Source organism: Astatotilapia calliptera, chromosome 23 (assembly GCF_900246225.1).
Source record: "Astatotilapia calliptera chromosome 23, fAstCal1.2, whole genome shotgun sequence".
In the NCBI taxonomy this organism is placed as follows: Eukaryota; Metazoa; Chordata; class Actinopteri; order Cichliformes; family Cichlidae; genus Astatotilapia; species Astatotilapia calliptera.
Window position 1 is genome coordinate 5,982,083 of NC_039323.1, and position 26,980 is coordinate 6,009,062.

The window sequence follows — 26,980 nt, forward strand, 5'->3', positions numbered from 1 at the left end:
AAGCACGTTGGTGACAGTGAGAAAGAAAAACTGTTTTAAAAGGAACCAAACAGAACTAGGCTCAGGAAAGGGCAGCCAACTGCTGTGACGGCTTGGGGTCTGGACGAAAACAGGACCAAGACACACTATGGAAAAGAGTCAGAGATGAATAATAAGCAGTGATTAAATGCAGAGAAGTGTATAAAGAACATCACCTGACGGAAGAAAAAACCCCTCAGTGCATCATGAGACTAGATTACTGACTCAATGATTACTGATTACTTTATTTACCATGAGAAACTCGTGGCTTCTTTTTATTTTGACAGATTGATTTGACTGAATCTGAGCAGAGATTTCAACCTTGTACGCTTCATTTGACCTTGACCTTCATTATTCAACCTTTATAGCTTTTAGAAGCCAAATATTGCTCCCATCATATGGGTAAAGATAGTAAAATACACCATTTCTGTATGTAATGCTTCAAGGTCCTAGATCAACGTTTAGGGTCACATGAATTAGGAAAAAGCTTTTAGTTTCCAGGAATATACTAAATTAGTCTTTATTTGAATTCTTTGAAACATTTTTTTCAATCTAACATTGTATGACTTCCTAATGACATAAAAAGATTAATATACTAAACTAGATTTTGATATTAACAATGCTGACGTCAGCACAAATGATGAGAGAACAGATGATGTCATCATACTGTGATAAATATATGATTAAACATCAGAGAAGTGCTCTCTGGGTGTTCTTGTTACTAAACTAGGTTTGCTTTGTACGACTCTGGCACCACAATTATAATCTTTGGAGTCAGTGGACCATATGACATCCAGGAAAAAAAACCCCATACAAAGTCTGAATGATGAACTCATTTATTGGTATTGACATCGAAGTAAATTAAGTATATATTTATGAGCTACGCCGATTCCCATATAAAGACAGTCATAGTCAAAGGGTGCAAAATCATCAAAGAGGTCACTCAAAACACAAGATTGTTTTGAAAAACATAAAAGAATAGCACTGTACATTCATCAAATTTTACTCTTTTTTTTTTTCTTTGCTATGCCAGCCCTGGAACAACAGAAAATATAAATGAATATATGAAATATATCCACATCCAAATATATTCGTTTTGATTTTCTTTCACCCTCTCATGAAGTTCATGTTTGCGGCTTTAAAGACTTTATTTCTGATGGCATCTGTCACTTTTACATCTTTGCAAAATGTATCTGATTCAGCTTTACTTTGTGTTCAGTGGTAATTGTCATTTAAATTAAGATAGAACTGATAAATGTGGATGTTACAAGTATCCCTTTTTTGTTTCTGCCATGTTTGATAGAAATGCATCACATAATTTTTATATTAATCAGATACATATTCTTGCTATTACTTGCCTTTTCTTAATGAGCTAGTAGTGTTCTACTGGATGTTGATCTGGGGACTGGGGAGGCCACTAAATTTATCACGTTAATTAAACAATTAAAGGTAACTTCTGCTTTGTGACATGCTGAATTTAGCATTAAAAGTAGAAAATTGTGACCAGAAAGAGATGCACACCATAAAGTCCTGAGATGATTGCAGGGTCCAAAGTCACTGCGCAACTGTTGTCAGGTGTTTGACTCAAAGCAAGCTGGGAACATGAATCCTACAACTGTTGCCTCAGCAGATGTGAATAATCGTCAGGGCACACGGTGTTTACCAGTGTTGGTGAGCCTGTGCTGGCTGCAGTTTCAGATTTCTGTTTTCAGCTAACAGAATTGATTCCTGATGCAGAAATCCGACATGTCTAAGATGGTTTTCTGCTCAGTGCAGAGATAAGATAAAGCTTTTCCCACGATTTTTTGGTATTAGAGTAAACTGAAAACCTGAAACAGAGAATCGTGTTTGGTCTCAAAGATCATACTTTCCCTCATTCTGAAACTCCTGAATGTTTATCTGCAGGAGTGTATGCTGTACCAAGTTGACTGGCTGTTTCCATAACTGCACAAACAAGTAGATATACAGATATTCTAATGAAGTGTTTGTTGAGTGTAGTAATCATATTCTATAAACATCAGCATGTTTTTACTGGCTTTGTGTTGTCAGGCTAATATTAGCTATTGTCTCTCAACACTGCTGGGCTGTTGAATTTGTCTCAAGTTAAAAAGTTGCAGTTAGTTCCAAATGGTCCAGTTTAACCTCCTCCTTTTGTAGATGAGCTAAGACTGAGGTAGGATAAATGCATATGCACGGGATAGTCAAGGCTATAACAGAGTATGCATTTGGGATGATCTTTTACAAAGGAGAGGACATGTCTACATGTCATAGCAGGAAAAGCACAAACAGAAAAGCAGATTATGTCTGAAATCTATTTTTGCATCAGGAACCAAGTTATCTCTCTGCTTCTCCTTCTATGAAACGTCTGATTGGGCCTTTGGAAATTTCTTCAGCCAGATCAGAAATGACAACATCTCTTGCAAGCCTGTCCTGTTAATTGTAGTCAAGCGATTAGTGTGTCCATTGCCGTTTTGAAGAGAAAACAATTGTAATGCATGACATGAAAAGAATACCCTTTAGGTTTAAAATTGTTACTGCATAACTGAAGCTCAGACTTAAGCAAAAGTTCTCTGATTTCAGTGAGCATGGAGGTAGTTCATGCAGTTCTTTGTTTCTGGGCTGTTGGCTTATCAGCATTCGTCCTCTAAAAGCAGGTTTCATTTGCTTTCAGTTTTACTAAGCGTTTTGAAAGAAGTCACTGCAGTCAATTTTCACTGCATCCAGAGTCAGCTTCCCTCCAAACACCAGCGGCTCTATGAAGATGTTGTGATTGGAGATGAAAGGCATGTCCAGAAACTCTCCACATTTCTCCTCATCATCTTCCTCGTCCAAATTTCCAGGCTCGTGTGATGAAATATAATCAACAGTTGTGTCCAGAGACGTGTGCGTGTGATCGGAGCTGTCTGAGTCGTGGGACAAACTCTTAATGTACGTGGTTGGAATGACCGACTCCGGCTCAGTCTCAGAGCTCAGCCTGGTTGAAGGAGACATACGCAAGATTGGTTTTCTAGATTCACTGTTCTGCTTGGGTAGCTCCTCCACATTCACCAGGATGAGCTTTTCTTCCTCCCTGGGTTCACTGGAGCTGCATGGTGGGAGCGGCAGGTTCATGTTGCCCTGTTTGGAACAGAGACACGAGCTCAAATGACGAACAATAAGAGATGCAGTCCAACCTGAATTCTTCTTAACTTTTATACGTTTACCTTGTCTTGGGTATACTCTTTGGCCCACTTGCTGTTTGCAGGATCTGGCACAACATCTAGCATGAAACACTGAAAAAGCTCCCAAGACCTGAGGGAGAAGGAGAAAACTTTTTATAGCAACAAAATAATAAGGTGTAACTGCGTTATAGAGTTTATGTTGCACATGTACCTTTGCTTTACGGTTGAGTTCTGGTACAAACACACAAGAATCACCACAGCCACGGAGCTGATAATACACACCGGTAGGAGGAACGCTTGGGTGTCATCTGCAACAGTGGCAACAAAATAAAAAGATGTAAGATCACGGAATACACCTTTATTTCCTCTGTTACAGCGCGTCTAGGACGCTTAACTCTTTGCAGGTTCTTGCAACAGGACAGCAAATCTACAACAGAATGGCTGAAAAGTAAAAGCATTAGGTATTTCAAAGGCCCACAGTCCAGTTCTCCACCCAACTGATGCGGTGGAAGTACTTCAAGAAAGCTAAGTATAAATAAATGCCAAGTTTCAATGAACTGAAGCAACTTTAAAAAGAAGAGTCATACAGAAAATAGGTTTACTGCTGCTTATAATAGTTATGAGACACTAAGTCATTGTTTGGACTTATTTTCTCACAGGACTGCATAGAAGGCTGTGACTAATTTATTTTCCTCATTACTGTATATGTACATTTAAAAAAAAATTATACATCAGTATCAGGGACTATTTTAACGAAGATCACTTGGATTGAAAACCAAAAAGCAAACAGTCTGAGTATAGTATAGTATATACTAGTATAATAGTGTGTTTTTAAACAGTTTCACTTAAAACAAAGCTTTAATGTGAAACTTTACAATTACTTGTATATAATAAATTTAGTGATAATAAGTTATTTAATATTTTATTTTTTATTTATTTAATATTAACACAGTACTACAGATGTGATCATTGACATGAACTTCTTACAGACCTGTTAAATTCAAGGCAACACTCAACAACCAGGTAGCTTAGCTTAGCTTAGCAAAATGATTGCATTGGAAATAGCTTGCATGGCATGCAGACCTCCTATTTTACCGTGTCACTAGTGCAGTTTCAGATTTACTCTACAAACCCAAGAGTGGGATTGAACTCCTCCCTGAAAGAAACTAAGTGTAAAAAAGAGGCTGCTTACGTGCAATGAAGAACTTGATCTTTTGACCTGCAGGACCATCTCCTGCAGCTGTTGAAGCACTCATCCACAGTCTGTACTCTGCTGGAGGCAGGTCTTTAATTATATACGTCCTCTCTGATGCTGGCGTAGAGTCTGAAAATGTATAAACACATACAGCAGAGGCAGAACATTTTGTCAGTGTGCATAGTTTCTGTTAAATATGTTTCAGTCACTGACTGTATATAGAAGAGCTCGGTCATTTGAGAGGGACTCAGCATAAAGTTGCTTTTCCTCCACACTGAAACGATCCAGCTGGGGTGGTTTGGAAGTCTGGCTAAGGTGCCTCACAGGTGTGAGGTTTTGGGGCTTCCCAGCTTGTAGGAGGCCCTGATGTAGACCCAGGAGAGATTATATATTTTAGTTGGCTTGAGAACAGCTTGGCATCCCTCTTCAGAAGAGCTGGAGGAGGCGGCCGGGGTGAGGTTGGTCTGGTTGTCTATGCTTACACTGACCCGTTTAAGTAGCACAAACTGGGTAAATGTTACACTTTAAGGTGTGGCTGTCTTGTGATTCATAAGTCACAACTCTATAGATGCACATGCAATCTGTGGTTTCTTTGTGAGGCCCACCCTTCACTCATTGTGTCCGGTTTCCAAACGGCATGCTGGCAACAGAAGAAATGCTGAACTTCACAAACTAATGGCTGATGAATCCTCTGTATGATCTGTATGCTTTTTTAATCATCTGTTCTCTTATGTTTCATTTGGTTACATCGCTTCACAAGAAAAATGCTTTAATGCCTGGAACCATATTGAAATAACAAGCTTTTGAATAAAATATTAATGTGGTCCCTTCGATTTAGCATTCTCATTTTCTTCACCTTGGCCTTTTCTGAAAATGTCAGTAAAATAAAACAACTGCAGTTTAACTCTTCCTTACAGATTTTAGTGTTCCCCATGGTCTCCAAATAGATAGTATACTTGGTAATGCAACCCCTGCGCTGACTCCTGTCAAGCTCACTCCAGGTAATGTTCACGTTGTTTCTTCCCTCAACCTTCTCTTGGACACGTGGGGCGGCTTCTGGAGCTGCAAACCACAAGCACAACCCAAAACACTGCTTAATATGATGACCATTAACAAAATATTTAATATTTAATAAGGAATATTGACTGTTTTGTATGTCTTACCTGACTCCAAAGTGGCAACACCTTTAAATTTCCAACTAATGGAACTCTCATTATAGAGCACATACACCGCTCCGTCATAGCACTCATATGGGTGGACATCTGCAGAAAGGAGGACAGAAGCACTTTAAGAGAAAAAAGAAATGTGCAAAATGTGTGTTTTAAAAAAGTGACAGATCACTCATTAGAGGCTTTGCTTTTCTCCTGCTTCATTTTTCACTTCCTACCTGAAATGACAGCGTGGTTTTTGTTCTCGCCCAGCCTGACCCATCTGAGCTCCTCCAACTTGTTGCCATCTGGGTACCACTCCACTACATATGTGGTCGGTGGTGGTGCAGTTTCAGGTTTTGTCCAGGAGATGGTGATATTGGAGTTGTTGGCTGTTACTTGTAAGTTGTTAGGGGATTTGGCTGAAGCGAAAACAAGGCAATCATGTAGTCACGTAATTCACAAATGCATAGACCAGTGTTACTAATACATTTGTAACATTTTAATGAGAAGACTTAAAATTAAAAGAAAGGGAACCAGACTGTGGATTTTTATAATTCTCCTGACAAAGAAACAAGGCAGAATTACCATCTGGGAAAAGTTTTTCACGAGGGCAGTTAGGAATTGTTTTATTTTTTGCAACAAATAGACGTGTAAGGTGAACTGCAACCTGAATTATTACATAAATAACTGCCCCTGTTTTGTGGAGGGCCTCAACATGTTGGTGTACGCTGATAATGCACAACATTACAACCACCTGGCCTGATACGAGCAGATCGAGCATGCCATCAACACAGATCTGACCCAGAAAACATGCACGCAGGAACACTAAAATTGTCATATATCTAATCTATAGGGTGACATTAACATACACTGTGTCATATCTTCCCTATGCGAAACTGAAAATTAATTCCTGGGAAAAAGGAACTAATGGAGTGAGAGTCACCTTCTACGCCCTTCCCCCAAGTCACAAGTTGTCTTTGGTGTAGCTGGATTTAATTTCCTTGTGGTCCCACCCACCAAATCACACCTTTTCTTTACTATCTTAAAGAGCCGCTAAGTTAAAGCCAGACTTTAGAGAAGTCTCTGTGTCCATGCTGAGTTTTGAAAACTAAAGGCAATGAAAATTTGGGACTTTGTTTTATTGTGTGAGACAAGGGATGAGGAATAAAAATGCTTTACAGCCACAGGCACCTGGACACTCTAGGGTTACTGCTTGGGCCGGACTTGTTGCATGGGTGCTCAGTAAGATTGGGATCTGGAGAGTTTGAATGCTAGGTCAATATGACAGACTCTTTATTGCATTCCTCCAGCTGTTCGTGAGCAGCTTTTTCAGTGGCGAGGTGAGGACACTGTGGCCTGAATGCACTGTAACGAGACCATCAGTGCCATTCACTCAAACTGCAGGGGGGATTTTGCTGTAGTCGAATTTGGTCTAATTTTAGACCAGATCTGTCCTTGAAGAGCATATTCCAAATATGTTTTTGGTGAACCAGATAACTACAAACAAAGACATATCAGTGTTTCAGCACAGAAGCTCTGGTTGCAGAACAGACGATGGAAAAAGAGATACTGAATCATATGTCAAATGTCTTTGTTTTTTTACCTTCAGTACGACGGGTTGTTACTCTGGCAGGAGGGGACAGCCCTTTGGAGTTGCGAGCCCTCACTGTCACATCACAGCTGGCACAAAGTTCAACTAGACAACTCCTTTCATTGGCACTGACGTTGGTGATGACACTAAAGCTAGAAATGCTGAGTTCATATCCTAGGATCTTCCCTCTAGAGACGGAAACGTTCATCTCCTGAAATCAAAGAAATAAAAAAGCATCACATCAGTTTTTTTGATGACTGGAGGATGCAGACCAGACAAAGGAAATGATTACACAAGCCTGGGATTTAGATGCCGCTCAAAATCAACATCACAGCAAGATGAGTATGTAAGACACATCATTTCTGTTCAGCTCCTCTCTTTCTTGTAAACTGAAACTGTGGTATCTGCTGACAGGTTTCACTTGTCTCTCAGTGTCTTTATGTGACATTGAAAGTTTCGAGGTGTGTGTGTGTGTGTGTGTGTGTGTGTGTGTGTGTGTGTGTGTGTGTGTGTGTGTGTGTGTGTGTGTGTATGGTCCAGAGTGGTGATTGTGTGAGTGTGAATGTCACACCTCAGAGGTGGTCAGTTGTTGACATTTAGTCTGCAGAATAAAGTAGTAGTAGTAAAGCACAAAGATCAGAAAGTGTTACTATGGTTACAATGTCACATGCCCACACAGACACACAGAACGGGGAGAGGGGAATACATGTAGACCTCAAACCCTCAGACTCAAGCACACACAGCAGCGCTATGTGCTGTGTGTCAAGTGCAGTGCAATTTCATGTAATTCAGCTCTGCAGCAAACATGTTAAGGATAATAAACAGTGAAAACTGTATAAGTTTTCTAATAAGACTTACCTTCCAGTAAACTTTCATGTGTTTAAAATCAGATGCAAGCCACACATCCAGCTCTTTGGCAGGGGCTAAAAAAAACAAAACAAACTGCAGTAAGTTACCAGGACATATTAACTCAATTCATGCAAGAGAAGCTAGTGAACTGGGTGGGTTTTCATTTCAGTAAATGAGCGCATCTGCATTAACGGTGTGATGGTTCCTTATCAGTGATGAAATGCTTTGAAATATTTTAAAAAGTGACAGACATCCATTGTGCAGCTCTGTTAAACTTTCCATCTTAACTCTGACAGTAATGAGTAGCAATTCCAAGAAACCCCGTGTTATTTGAATCAAAGTCCTTATCTAATTAAAAAAAGAAAATAATGCACAAACAGTGTGGTTAAAAGGTCTGTTGGTGCAAACTGTGGTTATTCATTATTAAAATTAATTCTATGAGGCTTTATTCACAAACTCTGTGATGCTTTTGGAAAGTTCTGTCTAAACCAAACTTGCTAAAGTCTTACACAGGGGAGGGTGGTTTCCTCTACAGTAACTCTGGCAGCAGTGTGTGACCGTACATGAGATGTTGTAACCCAGTGAGGAAGAAAAGGTCACTTCACCCTGTCATTTGTGTACAAATGTAGGAAGATGTGGTAAAATAAATGTAAATGAGGTTAGAGGGAGTGCTTTGTACATTGCCTCCTAGAAGACGCATGTATGCTAGCGTCAACCCTATTCCAAAGTGCACTGCCAGTTATTACTTTCTTTCACTTCCAGTAATTTCTCAAAAGAAGGAAAATTTAAGTATTAATGAGAACACACAGCAGTCACATGGTCACAATGGTTCCCTGTTGATGAGTTCAAGTGCTGTTGTAAAATGAGATTTCAGGGTTGGCCGCTTGCAACTTTTTAAATGCCAGTTTCAGTTGTTTCTATTCAGAGTGTTTATATTTTCAAATACAGATACCAACCACAAAAAAGGATATCACAGCACTGCCTAGTGCAAAAATGAAAACACCTATGAAATGATCCACTTTCACAAGAAAAGGCAACATATTGGGTCATGTTTCTCTCTAAGCTGATTTTCATTGTGCCTTTGATGTCATGATAATAATCATCTGTGGTCATTTAATGTGTGGAGTCAAAATAGCCTTCTTCAGAGGTCCAGAGAGCACGTTGCTGTCCAGAAAAATGAGGAAGAAAGACAAACTGCAATTAATGTGTTTGATGCACACACGCTCGAAGAAGGCGCGCAAGACACTCTTCACAAACGTTGCTTCACCTTTCTGTCAAACTGACGTTCATGGAAAATGATGATCTGTCACTGCTGTACATTCATAGTTTTACATATATGTACAGAGGCCTGCATATCTTCACACCATCAGTATTAAAAAATGCAGCGATACTTCCCATAAAGCATCATGGTCTTCTTCACAGCCTCACCTTTCTTCCCTGTGCCTCACTATTGAACTTGTTTATAATTACACTCAATAAATATTTCCTGAAGATATTTATTAAATTAGCAATTTAAGAAAACATGCATACATCGTATTGGAAGTAGCTGCTTTTGTTCTCAGCACAGTAAGACCCATTTCAGTGGCTCAGCCAGTGGTGAGCAGATAAGTGCCTCAGAAACCGAGAGGAAGCACAATTGTATTATCTGATGGTCTGCACAGATAAAGCGCCACAGATATACTGTATCTGTACCTTATTATCCGTCTCTAGACAGAATGTGTAGTGTCAGGAAGTGCTTCATAATACGCAAAGGCAGACCTTAAAACAGCCTTCCGGAGCTGCAGGTTAACACATGAGTACTTACATTCCTCTTGAGTCCATGCGTAAATGTTTGTGCTCCACTCACTCCACAGGCCGGTGCTGAATTTAGATCTGGCTCTGAAATGGTACAACCTGTAGGGCTCCAGAGAAGAGATGGACCAGTGGGAGGAATTCATCTGCACAACCTGTAAGTTAATAATAAATACATATTTTTCAGTTATATAACCTCAGATTGCCATATAGATATGAGTTTTGCATGTGGAAGTGATCCGCGAATTAACCCATTGTAAGAACACCTGAGAGAAGATAAAAGGACAAATTCCAGCTTGTTTTTACGACTTGAGCATCATTGTCAATTCACTTATACTCATATCAGTCCTGCTACTCATATATGCCTCTCGATCTGAATCAGTAACAGACCTATTTGGTCTAACTGTATATCTTCAAAGGTTCATGTGATATCTCTGACTTCTACTTTTCTCACTGAAAGTCCCTAAATTCTCAAACTCTGAAGAGTTAAAATGTCTTACTGAGTCCTGATAAGTTGTCCATGTCTGCTTTTCTGCCCTGTACTGGATCTCCAAGTGCTGAGTCCTCACAGGCTGCTCCACTTTCATGATGCACTTCCGGGAGTAGCACTCTGGCTTGCCCAGAACGGGAGTCGACGGCATCACTGTTCGGATCAACGCAAAGTGGTCACATAAATGACAAAAACAAACATTTTGTACAGCACTAAAACAAAACAGGTTCCTAATATTTGCCATATATGTATTGTCTTGATGCATGCTCCATCCAGCGTGTAAGGAAATCCATCTGGATGTTGCGTTTTCAGTGGGAAAGGTGTTTCATCCCTCATCCGTTGAATGAGTGACGAAACGTTTCCCGAGCTAAAAACGTAACATCGGTGTGAGCAGAATCATCTTTCTGGGATTCCTCTGGATTATTATTGGCAGGATTTGGAAAAGAGCATGGGTGATCATCAGTAACCATAAACTTCAAGATTGAAGTATAGAACAGTTTCCACTGCAGAGTTGGCGTGAAATTCTACCCACAGCATCATTACGTTGTCACACCCTTCAGTCAACCTGAAAATCTTTTCTTGCTTTTTTTTCTTTTTTTTTCCCACAAGTTTCATCTCTGGAGTCATTGGTCTCCAGTTGATGGTAACTTATATGAGTCTTACCAATTTTACTGAGTGTGTAGTTAATGATGGACGAGTTTGCAGAACCCAGTGGGTTTTCAGTTTGAACCCACACTGAGATGAGCTCGACTGATCTGGAGACAGTGAAATTCACCGACAGCAACTCGGTTCCCTTATCGGAGACTTTGTATGACGTTGATCCAGCCGAGTGACTTCCAGAGACCCCCTTCACCCTGAAAGTTTCAGTTGACAGAAAAAACTGTTATCGATGTGTTTTGAAGGCAAAACTGACAAGCAGAATATTTGTTTTTATAGCAGTATGGTGGTGACTCACCAAAGCGCTGAACTGTTTCGAAGATTAGTGTCCCGTCCTCTGTTCCAAATGCAGACCACAACTCCACTTTCATTCTTTACGATTTTGTAGATGCATGAAATGTTTTTAGGGTGATCTGGTAGGTCTGGAGATCAAAGAAGACAGAGAAAATACTCAACTGAGTACTGAGCGGAGAGCTAAAGCATAAACAATACTAAAAGTAGTAATTTGTCTTTTTATGTCAAGCTGCATGTGTCAGAAACAGCAACAACAACCAAAAATAGTTTATTTTCACACTTGAGTTAGCAAATCCTATATAGACTAAATAAGAAACTTATCATAGCTAACTTTGACACTTAGCTGTGCTCACTCCTTAACATGCAACCAGAGTGTACATTATGTAAAGACAAAAAAGCAGAACCAAATGACCCTTTGACAGCTTTTGTAACTTAGAAGTGCTAAACATACCCTAAAATAAAAAGTTCTCAAGCTGAAAGACAAGTCCTGCCCTGCAGAGCATCGCTCAGGACTTTTCAGTCTATTCAACATCAATCTGTTGGCTTTTTCTAATTAGAAATAGAGAGCCTAAAATCCATGAACCTGGGCTAAAAGTCTCAGTAGAGGGGACTTTCATGCTCACTGAATACTCACATCCAGCTGAGATGTCAAGTCCACAGGGGTCCAGATCTTTACGGTTCTCACAGTGACAGCTGTATGTTCTGTTCTCTGTTATGTTCACCACCTTAAAATGTATGGTTGTAGAATTCAGTGCTTTGTGTTTCTGCTTTGTGGGACCTTGGCCACTGTACATGGAACCCGTACACATCAGGTTAAAGATGCAGAACACCTCAAAACTGGAGCCTAGCTGCACTACAGAGTCAGTACTCGACCTGATGACGCAGGATTTGTCACCTAAAACAGAAAGAACAGCTTACAGACTGTAATAACATGATCATATATATATATATATATATATATATATATATATATATATATATATATATATATATATATATATATATATATATATATGTGTGTGTGTGTGTGTGTGAAAAAAGTTATATCCCAGATGGCAGATACATTTGGGGTTAATCAGGGCTATGCCTGACACTTGGCTCATGTAAGATGAGCCAGTCTGAGTCAATGTCTTTAGTCAAGGCCAAATTTGGCTCATAGGAACCTGCAGAAACAGCCAAACATTAACTGCTAATCTGGATTATGTGAAAATCTGATTTAACTATAATTTCAAATGTCAATCTTCACATTTGCACACAAAAACACTGTCCACACGTTCTTCTTCTAGGCATATTCTTCGGGATATCAGTTATCACATTAGTTATCATATATAAACTATCACATAACCACAAGGTTCACAAACGACGGACAATGGGAAAGATTCTAGATCACTACCTTTAAGACTTCTTTAAAAAACACACCAAACAAACCCACTGATCGTGTTGCTGATATCGAACTTTTATCACCAACATATATAAAGAGAAAATAAGAGATATGTTAGAAAACTGAATCCACACATTTATCTAAGCTTACCAATGCAAAGCTGCACGGCCAGCACGGCAACGGCGACGAAGACCGACCGTAACTGCAACATTGTTGCCACGAGTCATCAGCAACTTTACAGCAGTCTAAGTGTCTCTTCCATTGCCACGGGAGCTGCTTCGCCTTAAAAAGGAGAAGTAAAAAAAAAAAAATGCCTGCGATCTCTTATGCTTTCGATGCAGCGACTGTAGAGGTGGGAGGAATCAAAATAACATTATTGATTAGAAATGTTCACTTCATACAGCCAATAAGGTCGTAACTTATAAAATGTATACATTGTGAGGCATGTACCAGTGTCAGTGTAATCACACGCATGGTTCAAGTGCAGCAGAGGACAGTATATAGTCAATAGTAGTTTAAAAACAGGAGAAACGATCCTGAAAGTCACCCAAATATCACATCTCAACATCAAATTTAACTTTTAGTTACCGTCTAAGCTGTTCGTAGCTCTAGCCGTCTTCGTATCGGATCCTAAACATCTTCATTTAGAGAGAGAGCGCGTCCACACTGCGGTGGTAACGTGAGAGCGGAGACTCCGTGTTGGCTGGCTGCCGCCCCTGATGTGAGGTAACTAACTCCTGAAACTGGTCTACCTTTACTTTAGAAATTATCACTGAAGCCAGATAACCACAGAGGCTTCTGTGCGCACCCAGGCTGCACATCAGCACTGCCTACTTGTCTGTTTTACTAATACGTGCATCCAAGATTTAGCGAATCATTCAATCACGATTTTTATTTTATTGCAGTTATTACCAAAAGTACTAACTGTAAAGTAAAAAAAATATATATAAATGATTTGGGTGGGGCATTTTGTGGTGTTTAGCATATTCAGACGGACAAACAACACGTGACAATGATTGCATAAATGATCAGCAAAACTTTATTGTGCGATAAAAGGTGCAAATATTGATTAGTATCTTATGGGGGGCGTCTCTTCGAGCTGCTGTTTAGATGATGCTTGGGAACCTCCTGAAAAGAAGGACCTGCAAAAGCACAACAAGCTCTCAGAACGAGTTACATTATCAGATTTTCCATGCAGCCCAAAGTCTTTCAGTCCCTCTGTTACATCTCCATGTGGTGCAATGGGGGACTTTCCAATGTGGCATCGCATTCTTCGGAAATACAACACAAGACTCAAGATGAATGGATATGCCTGTAGTGGTTAAATTAGCAAGAATAACGAGATATCTCTAACCTGGAGACTTCCTAAAATGTAGTATGTCAGTAAAGGAGAGACTGTCGTGAAATGTTGATTTTCTTTTAAGGAAGTGAGCCGGCTCTCAGGAAGTGATAAAAATGGCATTGAACTGCAGGTGGTGCATGTATGAGTAGAAATGAAGGTTCACAAAACCCGACAGTGAGCCACCGACTGCAGAGGGAAAGCCCCAGAAGGCTTTAGCCTGGGTGTGTTTTGGAATAATTTCACACTCATTGCTTTTCTACTCACCAAGTGTGGTGCCAGCACTTAGAAACATGCAGGGGTCGCGCCCTAATGTGTGAGTTTGACCTGATGCAAGCATTTGGATTTTTCTGGATAAAGGCACTATCAAAGTTGATAACATTACTTTGTTTTTTGCTTGATTAATTGGATGTGGTTTCATCTTTAGCTTATTAGCAAGCACAGTTTGGTTTCCAGGCTCTTTTTTTGTGATTGTCACATACTGTTGATAGTGGATGACCATGTAATTAATCAGGTCAATGTATGAGCCTATGAGCAAGAAATTACTAAAAGCTTGCTCATAGGAAGTGTTTTTCTTCCTCTTGACTCTTTGTGATGCAATAGAGAACTGATATTGCGAATGAATCTTATTCCTTCACTCTGCATACTTTAAATGCGCATCTCTCATTCTTCCTTGCAGCCACCTTTGTGCAACCCACCTTCTTCCCAATACCGCCTCTCATCACTCGAGCCTCCATCTTCATCTCCACCACCATTGTCTAGACTCCTGGGTTGTCCTACCCGAATCCCTATCACGGCTGGGATTCTTTCCTGCTGTGATGGACTGTCGAGTCTAACTGCTAAATACCTCAAACTGAATTCTGTACATCAATAAATCATGAGGTTAATATAACTACAGGCAGTGTTAGCTAAAAGATCAGGCGACAGACTGCAGTACGCTAAGCTTCACGTATGCTTTTGAGACACTAGTCTCTCAGTCTAGTCTAAAATCTGGACCCAGATTACAGTTTCTTTGGGTATTCTTTAACAAGCTTAATAATAAAAACAAGCTACGCTAGCATCTCTGTGACACTTTACTTACAGTGTTTTGAATGCTAATGCTAAATTCTAATGTCAGCCTGCAAATCCTCCACCATCTCCACCTCATAGATGTTATGGCAGGCACAAGAACATGAAATTCATGATGCTTATCGGAGGATCAACAAAATATTACAGTTCAATCCAGAGAAACCATGAATGTCTCTATAGTGACAGATCTTCCAGTGAGTGGATGAGTTTTTAACTCATTCTTTAAGTAAGTGGGAAACATCTTGTCTACACCTTCAATCTGTTTTACCAAAGTTGACAACAATCTACCAGATAAATGTAAAGATTAAAAGAGATGACAACATCACTAAAAGATGGATGGTGGAAACAGAGGAGATGCTATTTTTTTGTTACCTGGTTTAATTCTCTTGGAAACATAAATCATTTTCTTAACAAATTAGATAGATGTGAATCACTAAATACTAAAAATATTTTTCTATGATGCTATTTACAAGCACAGCGGTACAGTGGCTAGCACCATTGTTTAAATAGCAAGAAGAGTTTAGTTTCAAATCCAGGCTGGGGCCTTTCTGAATGTGCGTTTTCTCTCCAGGTACTCTGGCTTCCTTTCACAGTAGTGATTTTAAATCGACTCCTGGGCTAACACGTCTCCATGCATGAGTCCTGCAACAGACCGATGATCCCATGAGTCCAAATTGCATGGAAGAAAGTTGTTTATGTATGAGTGTGCTCCACTGTTAGCATTTTTGGAGGGGTAGTGTTATATCTATTCATATATTCAGGAGACGTTTTGGCCTCATGTGGTCATAACCATTCTGCCATCAGGTCACTCTGATGTTTGACATTCAGCAAACTTGATAAAGTTTTTTTTTGCTTTAAATTTATTTCATGAATTTGTTTTTGACAACAATTTCAGGCAGATTTTCATTCTGATCGCACAAAGTTACTGAAATCATCATTTCAAGCGATAAGGTGGTTTGATAATGCTTTCTTTGTAGTGCAGGTTTATCTTTTTTTCTTTGTGTTGTCCCCATCGTCCATGCTACAGTTGATCACTGCTGACGGCAGCAATCTGAGGGAAGTAACCGCCAAACAGTATTATCTCACCAGTACATTGAGACAAGCTGGGGTCTGCTGTGTCAGGAGTCATAATCTCATCCTGTGGCAAGTCCAGAGATGGAGAGTCTGTTTCTACTTCATCCACAGTCCCTCTATGTTGTTGTAAGAACTGAAAGCCTCTAGATATTGTGCTTGGTTCAGGAGGTTTAGGCCTCAGACGATCATTCAAAAAGCCGTGAGTACGTTCCCGAGATGAATAAGAGGAATTCACATCCACACTCAACAACAAGCCACTCAGTAATCCTTCAAACACACTTGAACAACTGCCGTCCTCCCCATTTAATGGAGCGTCCATCTGCTTCTCCTCCACTTCATTCACCTCCTCTTCTTCTGAAGTCATCATGCCAATCTGGGGTTTGTAGCAAACATGCTCGAGCCTTCTGTCAACAAGCATTTTCTCAGTATCTGACATCAGGAAAGGTGTTTTCACTGTGAGTGGTCCTGATCCAATCTGGGACTCTTCAACATGGATGTTGGGGTAGATTTCATCCCTCTCCTCCTGGGAGATGACAGTGATGGGGGACAGTGGAGGGTCATTGTGGGTGCACGAGAATAATGGTTCGACTCCATCGTGCTGTGGACCACAAAACAAACAAATCAAATCCATACTTAGATCTAGAGAGATAAATACAATGCAATTGTTTCAGAGTTATGTGTGTCATCAAGACAAAGTATCTAAATCTCTCAGAACGAAAGCAGGAAGTAGCATTGACTTCCTACGATAGTTCAGGCTAGCAATGTCTAGAAACTAATAGTAGGCTATTTTTAGTGTAGCTCAAAACTGGCAAATTGATTTCTTTGTTTTGCTGGCACTGGTGGAGTTGTTTCATTTGCTAGTTGTTTCTCTTTTGGTCATTATGCTGACAGTAAGATGTAGTCTCCTTGGCTGAAAAATGAAGCCAATACGTGCCAAGGGTCAACAACTGCAGTTCCTGGACTTGGGAGCATCCGCTAAGGCTGGCATCAGAAGTGAGTTAACACTATTAGACTCCAGTGCTACGTTACTTGGAACTAGGAATGGGAACAATGAAAAATGTGGAGATTCTAATTCCATTATCGATATCAGTTATCGATTTGATCACTTGTTGATTCTCATTGGCTCCACAAATGCTAACAGCCTATCAAATGCATTCATGCAAATTGACTGCACGCTGTGTGAAATGTTTGTGTGTGTGGGAGGCATTTCCCCTTTTTGTTGTGATCAGTGTTGGGATGGTTGCCTACTATAGTCCAACACACTATTATAAATCCCTATCCTAATGAAGATATGAACTTTCTATGATCTTTCTCTTAGCATTTAGCTAAGCCAAAAGCACAAAGCAGAGACGAAAAACGGCACAAAGAGACTAAAGTGATCGCCACAGTAATTCTACTTTGGAAATGTTATATTTTAAAGCGTATCACGATGCTTTAAAATGCAGAGTTCACAAACCAAAATGTCATGTTATAGTAGCTATATTCATCTTTTATGTACAGTGTATGGCTGATGAGCATGAATGTCATCTCAGTGGACATGCTTGCTTTGTTTACCTCCAATAGTCTGATGGCATTACTGTGTCCAGGTTTTGGCAAGTTTTCAACTAGCCAGGCAGGTCCCCAGGATATACATTTCTGTTTGATCCTAAGACAGAAAACAGTTAGATTTTCAGTTTTTGATTAAAACGCTACAACAAAACCTCCTTATTGTGCCTCTGAGGTACTAGACAAAATAACTGATGCATGCGTGTATTACTACAGCTGTCTACTACTGCAAATCAAAATCAGTCTCTCCGCAGGTAAAACCACCAGATTGGGAAAGAGTGCTTTGACCACATTTAGTAGGCTACACGTGTTGGTTTAAGTTTCTCTTCGTGTTAAATCTGTGGCTTCTTGTTCATCTGTTCATGTTGCGGTGTGGCATTTTAATAAAGCCGACCACAATGGCATCCATCGCTGTTACTAGTAAAACAAAACTTAAGGTCCTGATGTGGTATCCTTAGAAATACTTTGGCTGTTAGGTTTTGTTTTGTGTCTGTCGGACAACAGTTGTTTCGAGCTTAATTGTTCATTTCGAGCATAAATGATTAATACCTTTCCCTCACGCATCTCCAGCACATCAGGTTGGCTATGATCGCAATGAAGATAGCAACGATGAAAACACACACAACCACCAGGCCAACTACAGGAGACAAGAAAAGAAAGACAACACTTATGAGTTATGAAAATAATATTATTTTGATGTTAGTTGTCCTCAAAATACAAAAGGAGAGTTAAAAGCTTAAATATGTTTTAGTATTTGTGGCAATAGAATATTGACCTGGAGGAGCTGCAGGCTGAGAGTAGATCCGGCGCCCTCGCGGTCCTTCTCCTGCTGAGTTGGATGCAGTCATTTGCAGAACCACATTTCCTTCAGGACAGTTCAACCACTCCTGCCTTGGACCAGGTGCAGACACAGTCTCTGTGTAGAGAAGCAAATGAGAGATATTTCTTTTTTTAAGCAAGCACAATATTTTTAAGGTAGCCTTAAGAAGAAGACCGGCATAATGCTGCTATTTGAACATCAACATGTCTTCTTTTGCATGAGATGGACGATCCCTCTGTTTCTTCACTACTTCCCTGGCCTCGTCCTCTTGTAAAGATAACATATCATTTGGGGGTTTTAGTCAGCGTCCTCCAGCCTACTGTCAACAAGCATGATCATAGGATGTGTGGCCTATGTGCTGCTTGAAACCTGCTTGGCTCTGCTGAACTACTGAGGTTAAAAATGGTTCTGATGCACCAACGCTTTCTGGGAAGTGGGTGTCTGTGGATTGCTGAGTGTACACTTGTAACAATGGATACTGGTGAAAATAATTTCCTGGTTTTTGGGAAAAAATACACTTCTTATGAGTAAACGTTTATTTTCAGGTTCAATTACTGATGGGGAATTTGCCACCCTAGTACTTTCAGTTCTGTTGAAACACCAGTTTTGATTAGTGGTCTAGCCAGACCTTGTGTATTACACTGATGACGTCCCCATAAGTGTTGATTGCACATAAAAATAAATAGCAATAACTACATCATTTGTCCATAGTTGACTGGTAGGCCTGTGGCTAGCTTAATTTGCCCAGCTTGAGCTTTTGTTTTAGTTTTTTTTTTTACAAACAACAACACTATCAGTCATGATTTGGCCATCCAATAACCCCAACCTTAACGTTACTGAAGCAGTGCGGGATCATCTTGATAGAGAGCGGAACAAAAGGCAGAAAACACTCAAAGAGCTTTGAATGCCCTTCAAAACGCTTCGAGAACTGCACCTGAAAACTACTTGCCATAAAGCTCTCTAACAGAGTTCAGGCTGTGCTGAAGAATAAAGAATTAATAAGCCACAGCACTCATTTCTCATTTTTCCATGAAAAATAGAGAGAAATGAGGGTTGGCTCAAGACTTTTGCACATTATTGCAAAACAGAAAATGAAGGAAAAACAAGATAAATCTGTAACAAAGAGACTCTTTCACTTGTCAAGGACTTCATTGGCCAAACGTCAGTCTGATCCTTTTTCCTCTGTTAAAGCCACAATCCCATCAAACTTTTTCTAACCAGTATTTTTCCACTCATGTATTGGTGTGTTTGTGCAGATCATTTGCAGTTAAACGTTTCTACCAAACAGAGATAGTGAACATTGAGTCAGATCATGACTGTCTCTGAGTGCAAAGATCTCACCAGTTTCCACATGACTTTCTCTTGTAAGCTGCAACTTTCAGTGCAGTGTAAGAGGATTAACTGCCAATAAAAGATTTTAGCATGATCTGGCTGCAGGTTATATTTTGGCACAGTATATGAGTAATGGAGCAAAATGGCATAAGACAAAAGTAGATCACTGAAGTAATTATCTGAAATACCTCAAAGAACACTGATAGTTAGTATCTGCACGTAGCACATTTGAGAGAGCAGAATGTGCGCTCTCAGGTGCTTTAAAGCTGACATTCCAAAAATAGTGCACAAAGCAGGCTGGTTTGTAACTGTGTTTACGGATGCATTTGTGCACATAGCCACATGGCTTCCTGTTTGTGGTCAAAGCCAGTTCTAGAAAACTCTGAAGACTCTGTGAAAATGACGACAAACAACTGTTTTTTCTTAGGTGAGATCTCGGCATACACAATCAATCACCAAGGTGATCTAAGATAGATACAAAATGCGTAGGACTTCAGAGAAAACTACCAAAAAGGTCTCTTGTCATGTTAGACAGTGATGCTGTCCCCTCCTTTTAGCTTTTTTTGAAAAAGTATTTTTAACATAATAGCTACATAATCCACATGCAGCAGTTTAACATTTCAAATTCATGACATTACTGGAAGCGAGAGGTGAAAAACCCTGCTGATGCACTGCATCTTTGTGGGAGGGGAGTATCGATGGAATCCTGGTTGCACACTTTCCATTTTGTAACACAAGTCTTCTGCTCAGACACAATTTGTGCTTACATAAATTTACTATTGCATACATAAATTTCCCACATGTGTGCGCCCACAGGAGGACTTTGTCTGACCTAGGTGGAATACAGACACAAAACGTATGCCTACATGTGCTCCATAAAAGGCAGGGCTCGTGATGTAGAAGAACAGGAAACACAGCGCAAAGTTGTGGTTCCTCTAAACCTTCAGTGCAAATCAACATGTGTTTATACTGATCTGAAAAAGCAGCTGAAAAACATGTGTTAAAAAAAAGAAAAAAATAGACTTTTTCTTTAAAGCAACAGCCTGCTCATATAACTAAACCTTTTCTGTCACACCAAAGCATGCCAGGTACTTATTTTGGACCTGCCTTAAAAGGATAAATAAGGTGACCCGATAATGTTTATAGACAACCTACCAATTTTCACTTACCGCTACAATAAATGTCTGTTTCGGTTTCTCAATTTATCAGTTAATATGATGTTTTTTCGTCGAACAGCTGATTGTGAAAAAATGCCCATCCCATCAATTGGCATATACAGTTTGATACTCACTATTTAATTCTTTGTCTTTGGATTCCGGTGTTTTGCAATAGATGTTGTACTTTGTGATGAAACCCCTCTGCTGGTATACGGGCAGCTCCTCCCACTGGATCTGGATGCGTCGGGCCTCGTGGGCCAGCACAGAGAGGTTTGGACCAGAAAGTGGCTCTGAAACACACAGTGATGCAAAGACTATGTGTTGGGTACGGTAAGTGTTTCCTGAAGCCCAGGTATAGATTCACAAAATCTAGCACATGCTTAAAAAAATCTTCAAAAATGTAGAAATAAACTTCTCTTAAAAAAGAATCTGAAGAAGTGTTACTCTGTTCTTTGGAGTAGAGCAGTATGGATGATGGAGCACTGACACCTCTGGTGGTCACAGCATACAGAGAGATGTTATACCTCACACCTGGAGCCAAACCTGAAGCAAAGCCAGAAAAAAACTACATTATATTAAAATATATTATTTATTTTGCAAATATGAAGATTAGTTCACAATTACAGAGCTAAGGTATATAAAGACCATATCTGCATTCTGTGCTTGTGCTGGTGTAATACAACAAATGGCCACAAGAGGCCACTGTTTTCTCTCATTTAAAGCCCTGGTGTCTTTATATCATTTCATAAATTTAAATTTGCATTTATGTGATGCAATATTTTTGCTGTTCGTATGTGGACAGCCAGATTCCCTAGTGGCTCAGTGGTGAGTCTACCTGTGATTGATGTGCTGTTTAGATCTTTGGCCAACTTTTGCCACCACAGCCCTTCTCCAGATACAATTGTCCTTTCTATCACGTAATACCGCAGTTCTTCCTCCTGTGTCGATGGGTAGTTTCCTGTTGTCCACGACCAGGAAACAAACACAGCACTGCCATCAGCAGCAGGGCTAAATTTGATCAGAAGAGATCCAGGGACACCTGAACAGTGAAGACATTTAGTTTTCATTTTCTCCATAACTTAACCGTACTTTTGTTTTAATCTTCTGTGTGCAGTATTGCTATACCTGATTGTCTGAGAATTACATCAGCTGGTGGCGACTTTCCATATGTGGTGACCGCACTGATGCTCAGGCTGCTAACCTCTGCTGGTAGCTGAACTGAACACTGGATGCACTCGGCAGCACAGGTTTTAAGCTTCTGACCATTATCCAGAAAGATGTCATACTCAATCACCTTGCCACTGAAATCCTCTCGTGGTAGAGGCTGGGAAAGAAATCCAGTCATCACTTAATATTTACATTTGTCATTTGCAGATTAAGTTCTTTAGGGTTGCGTGTTATGTAAAATAATTTAGCTGGTGTCTGTAAAACCTCTGATCAGAGGATGGCATTTCCTGTTTGCAATTGTCCCTTGTTTAGCGTTAGCCAAGAGGCTGTTATATTTCTTTGCACTTTGCTGTGATGGATAAAAAATTAGAACTGAAATGAAATTGAAATTCTACCTGCACTCCTATATTACTCATTTTTAGTAATATAGTTTGCCAGTCTGAAATACAGTTACTTGCTTATTATCCAAAAGTTAGATTAGAGGTCTGACACCACTTTCATTTTACTGTATAAATTGAAATTACTGCTGCCAGAAGACAGGCTTTGTGTTAGATTATTCTGTGGTCAGGTATTGTGCAGGAAGTCGCTGTCAAGAGAAAGTTTTTTCTTTCATGTAAAATGCACAACAAAAAGGTCTCCGCAGCAAATCAAGTGGTTGCAATTTACAAAATGATAAATGATTCCTTTTAACCAATCAGCAGTGAAGGCTTTCTGTGTTATAACCAAACTGATGCATTATAAAAAACATTTCTTGTATTTGATGGATGTTTGGGATTCATAATTGTCAGCATAACAACAAAAGCCAGGGCTCATGAGTGGCCATAACTTATTACCTTCCACAAAACAGTCACGTTCCTCTGGCCGTCTGTCCCCTGCCTCTCCACCTTCCTCCAAACTTGCAACTGCTGGGATGGACCTGAGGGGAGGGTAGACAATAAGTTGTGGGCTATGAATTAGAAACAACAAATTCTTATATCATCACATTTACATTGCATCTGTCTTATGATAAGCAAGAACAGTGAGCTTGCCTTTTCCAGGGCTTTTCTTCCTCACAGACGGGCTCCATTTGCTGCAAAGCAATGCTTTTCTGGCGCTAATACTACTTGCGTTGGTATGTGTCGGCACAGGCGCTGTGTTGCATATTTTCATCTGGAACTCATACTCAGTCAGATGTGTTAGATTATCTACCCGTATCAGATTCTTACCGAGTTCCACGCCCGCTCTCATTTCCTAAAAACATTGAGAGATTAGATCAACTTCATGGTGCCAGATAAAGGCTTTTGCTGTAAAAACCCCCCACAGTGTCGTTGGAGGAGTGTTAATAAAACTTTACCCAGGAAGTGTTGTTTGTGCGCAGCATGACATGAGGTCTGAGATAAACTGAGGATTCATTGCTTTTCCATTGCAATGTGGCTGCTACGGAATTGCTCGGAAACTGTATCTGCATAATAATAGGTGCATCGGGAATCACTGCAAGACAAAGGAAACCAAATATAGTGCTCACAAATGATAGAGACAGAAACAGCTACATATTCTGTAATGGCACAGAAATTCTGGGCAATTAAAGTTTACTGAAATAGTGACAGAGCTCATCCGAGGGCGTAGGTAAATTTCTCTTCAAAGAAATATTACACAAACAGAAAAACAGTTTGCTGATAAGAAGGTCAAATTAGTCAAACTGTGACCATAAAAAAAAAACTTTCTAAAAATGATACATCAGGTGATGACACATTTCTCGAGAAACTATATGACTCTAATAAAAAAAAAAAGAAAGACTGAAATTAACAAGTGAAAAAAAAACATTCAATAGTATTCAAGTATTCAAATTCAAGATCTGTGTAAGTATTGCAGAAGCACAGGTTTACCTATGTCCTTCACACGTAGGACAACTGGATCGGATTGTGATGTTCCAAAGTGGTTGGAAGCAGTGATAATGATCAGGTATGTAGTGTTTTCATCAAACATGCTTCGTGGTATGGTGATTTTGTCAGCATCCTGGATTTGAAATAGACGTATCTGACTCCCATTTTCCCTAAAAATAAAACATTAAAAAAAATCAAACCATGAGATTTGGATAAACAAGAAAATACAAAACAAAAACATAACACCATACCTGTTTACAGAAATGTTGTAGAGAGTAGGGAGGTACGTTTCCTGCCCCCTCGTCCACGAGCAGTTTATTAAGGATGAGCTCTTTGCTGTTTCACATGTTATAGTGTCAGGTTTATCTGGAGGCACTAAAAGCACATGATTGAAACAAAAAAAAAAAAAACAGACCTTAGTTTTTACATTTGCTGGAAAATGAAAACTAGTCATTTGCTTTCTGTGTCACTTCTATAAACAAATTTCAAAGTGTAAAATATTAGCAAATGCATATTTTCAATAATTTTATACTTTCTCCTAAAAATATATATTTTAGTAATTAAAGTTTGAGCACATCTGCTCCCATTACTACAAGGTACCCATGGGTTTACCTTTCACTTTGCTTTTTTTATTTTTTTATTTTGTACTGTTTGGTTAGCTTCTACAAGAAAAATTAATAAATAAAAAAGAAACTATGTTCCAATAACCCAGCCTCCAAGTTCTGCTCAACATCAGCCGTAACAGACAGCAGTGAAAAACAAAAAAACAACAATTGTGATTTATTTAGCCTGCTGCAAACCAAGTTTACCTACAACCCCACTGCATTTTCTTACTATTATGCCACTTTTATAGGCAGTGTTGTAAATTTGTGTCTTACTCTCTCTTTCTATTTTTTGCACTTGCACACAAATTTTCTTTTGCAGCTGCTGTAAACTGTACATACGGCCAGCTCGTAGATCCACTCCATTCACAACGCTATGCATATAATTACTGCAGATCGCTGCAGACAGTGGGATCCATATGCTGGGCAGATAGAATTTCACTGTAGTGCAGTTGATTCTCTCCCATTTATCCACAGGCTTGCCATTTAGCACCATGTATATCTTGGCTCTGCATGTAAAAAAGAAAACTTTTAATTATCATTTCCTAACTGGTGGAGAGGGACAAGAAGTCTAAAAACTAATTTTCTGTTATCAAATATGAGCCAATAAAGCTGATAGCTACAAACACAGCAGGGAGATTTTCATGCATGGCAGAATACTGTGTAGCATTGTTCTGATTCTCACCTCCAATCACATTTATGGGTGTGGCAGTACACCGTCAGATTTGAGCCCATGAGAAAGAGTGGAGCTGGCTCTACAACCAGGTACCCAGTATACCGGGTAGTCATCGCTCGTTGGCAGCCAACAGGCAGAAGAGGGAAGTCTGTCCGGAAAAGACAAATGCATGAAGTTTTCCCCACAGCATTAGTCGAGAAAGTGAATTTTAGACCATTCCAATAAATACCTTATGTATAGCAAAACCCATTTACTATAAAAACCAAGTGGATCATTACATTCATTGGCTGTAATGTGTGAGTGGGAGATCCCAAAAAATCCTCTTTGTGCAAGAAGGAATGCCAAGAACAGACAAAGTAAAAGTGTTTTCCATGACTATGTATCTGCTAATTTAATTACTGAAACACTTGGGTTGAAGTTGTGGTAAAAGCCGAAGCAAGGGTTACAATTCAAAACCACAAGAGCTACCAAAGTGTGATAAGGGATCTCAGTAAGCAGAAACAGAGTAATGGCGGTGTGTTTTTTTAAATAGCTGGAACCTGTAACACTCACAATTGATAGAAAAAGTAAGAAGTACAATAATACATCTCGAAATGACTGAGGAGACAGTCATCTCAGCTCATTTTTCTGAATCCCGAAGAACCCCTTCAGCAGCTGTAAGAACAAAGAAATGAGAAGAGAAGAAAAACAGGTTGTTTTTTTAGGAAACAAAATGAAAAATGACAAATTTCTTACTTCTTAGGAATCACTTAAAAGAAATTTCCTTTCACAAAATTATCTTCAAAGCCTACCTCAGTCATCTGCGTGCGGGAGCACTGGAGTGAGCTGCCTAACATGAGGCGGAGGAAGAGCTTTTAACTGAATGTCTCATTCTTTCCAGTGCAAGCTTGAAGCTGATAACATTAACAAGTACAAGCGTCACAACACCGTGGCAGATAAGAGAAAACACGTTCCTGTCAATGTTCTATCCTGCTGACACAACTGAGATGAACTGAGATTAAGTATTTCCTCACGTCAAGCATGTTAACTTTCAATTCTTTCGCTGCCAGCAGCCTGTTGGGACACGTTGGTTTTGGTCCGGTGGCTAACGAGCCTTATCGCTACTCACCTGCGGCACCCAGAACCTGAAAGACAGGACAGGAATAGGGAGAGAGAAAAAAACTGCATTATCCCACAAGGAGAGTCTCCTAGCGATCAACGACTGTAACGTGTTTCTCTGTATGTTTTTGTCTCTCAAAGACTGCACATACCATCACTTTCGACATATAGGCGAAAGATTGAGATAACGCTCACCAGAACTCCATCCTGTCTGGGTTTTCTTATCAAGATACCATCCAAAAAGGCTTTTGCTGTGAATCGATCGTCAGACGACTTGCTGTGTGAGGAGCACCTGACTAAAGTGATCTCTTTCATGGGAGTGAAATGTCTTAAAGAGGCCAGTGACCTAGTTTTGTGGTATTCTGGCAAATGCAGAAACTTTGATCATTTTTTTGAGTAGTTTGTTGCCCTACTTCTGTTGCCTGTTTTTCATCACCACAACGATTCTGTTGACTTGAAACATCAGTGTTCTCAGCATCTGCTCTCATTAAACATGCTGCTGCTGGCACATAATCCAGTGGTCAACCGAGCAAGCGACACGGTGACATCAATCATTTTACTTTGAAAAGCACGCTGACAACTTGGTTATTTGACACAATAAGTCAAAATGTGCTGAAGGACAGACTTACATAATAAAGGTTATAAAGATTTTTTTTTTTAAA

The 26,980-nt window shown here is 39.7% G+C and overlaps 2 protein-coding genes across 5 annotated transcripts; both read right to left on the minus strand.

The window, feature by feature from the left end:
- Positions 1-328: 328 nt before the first annotated feature.
- il12rb2 (interleukin 12 receptor, beta 2a) lies at positions 329-13,528 on the minus strand. The gene is made up of 16 exons (XM_026158706.1): positions 13,167-13,528; positions 12,729-12,922; positions 11,832-12,092; positions 11,202-11,325; positions 10,910-11,100; positions 10,257-10,399; positions 9,770-9,911; positions 7,975-8,039; positions 7,129-7,327; positions 5,762-5,944; positions 5,538-5,636; positions 5,290-5,436; positions 4,372-4,503; positions 3,391-3,487; positions 3,222-3,309; positions 329-3,135 (listed from the first exon to the last, which is right to left on the minus strand). Exons 2-16 carry the CDS (start codon positions 12,787-12,789, stop codon positions 2,695-2,697), a joined length of 2,373 nt encoding a protein of 790 aa, XP_026014491.1. The 5' UTR covers positions 12,790-12,922; positions 13,167-13,528; the 3' UTR covers positions 329-2,694.
- Positions 13,529-13,600: 72 nt separating this feature from the next.
- il23r (interleukin 23 receptor) lies at positions 13,601-26,610 on the minus strand. 4 transcript variants are annotated; one of them, XM_026158703.1, is made up of 19 exons: positions 26,514-26,610; positions 26,234-26,344; positions 26,012-26,113; positions 25,773-25,874; positions 25,230-25,368; positions 24,887-25,053; positions 24,194-24,317; positions 23,946-24,112; positions 23,414-23,550; positions 23,109-23,310; positions 22,914-22,996; positions 22,039-22,237; positions 21,749-21,952; positions 21,358-21,456; positions 21,048-21,203; positions 18,380-18,520; positions 18,154-18,241; positions 17,614-17,704; positions 13,601-16,657 (listed from the first exon to the last, which is right to left on the minus strand). In XM_026158703.1, the coding sequence occupies exons 4-19, from the start codon at positions 25,831-25,833 to the stop codon at positions 16,007-16,009; spliced, it is 2,709 nt and encodes a 902-aa protein (XP_026014488.1). In that variant the 5' UTR covers positions 25,834-25,874; positions 26,012-26,113; positions 26,234-26,344; positions 26,514-26,610; the 3' UTR covers positions 13,601-16,006. The 4 variants fall into 4 exon arrangements, with proteins under 4 accessions (XP_026014488.1, XP_026014487.1, XP_026014489.1 ...); XM_026158702.1 differs by having other exon boundaries at positions 26,471-26,610; XM_026158704.1 differs by having other exon boundaries at positions 26,012-26,344; positions 26,471-26,610.
- Positions 26,611-26,980: the final 370 nt, after the last annotated feature.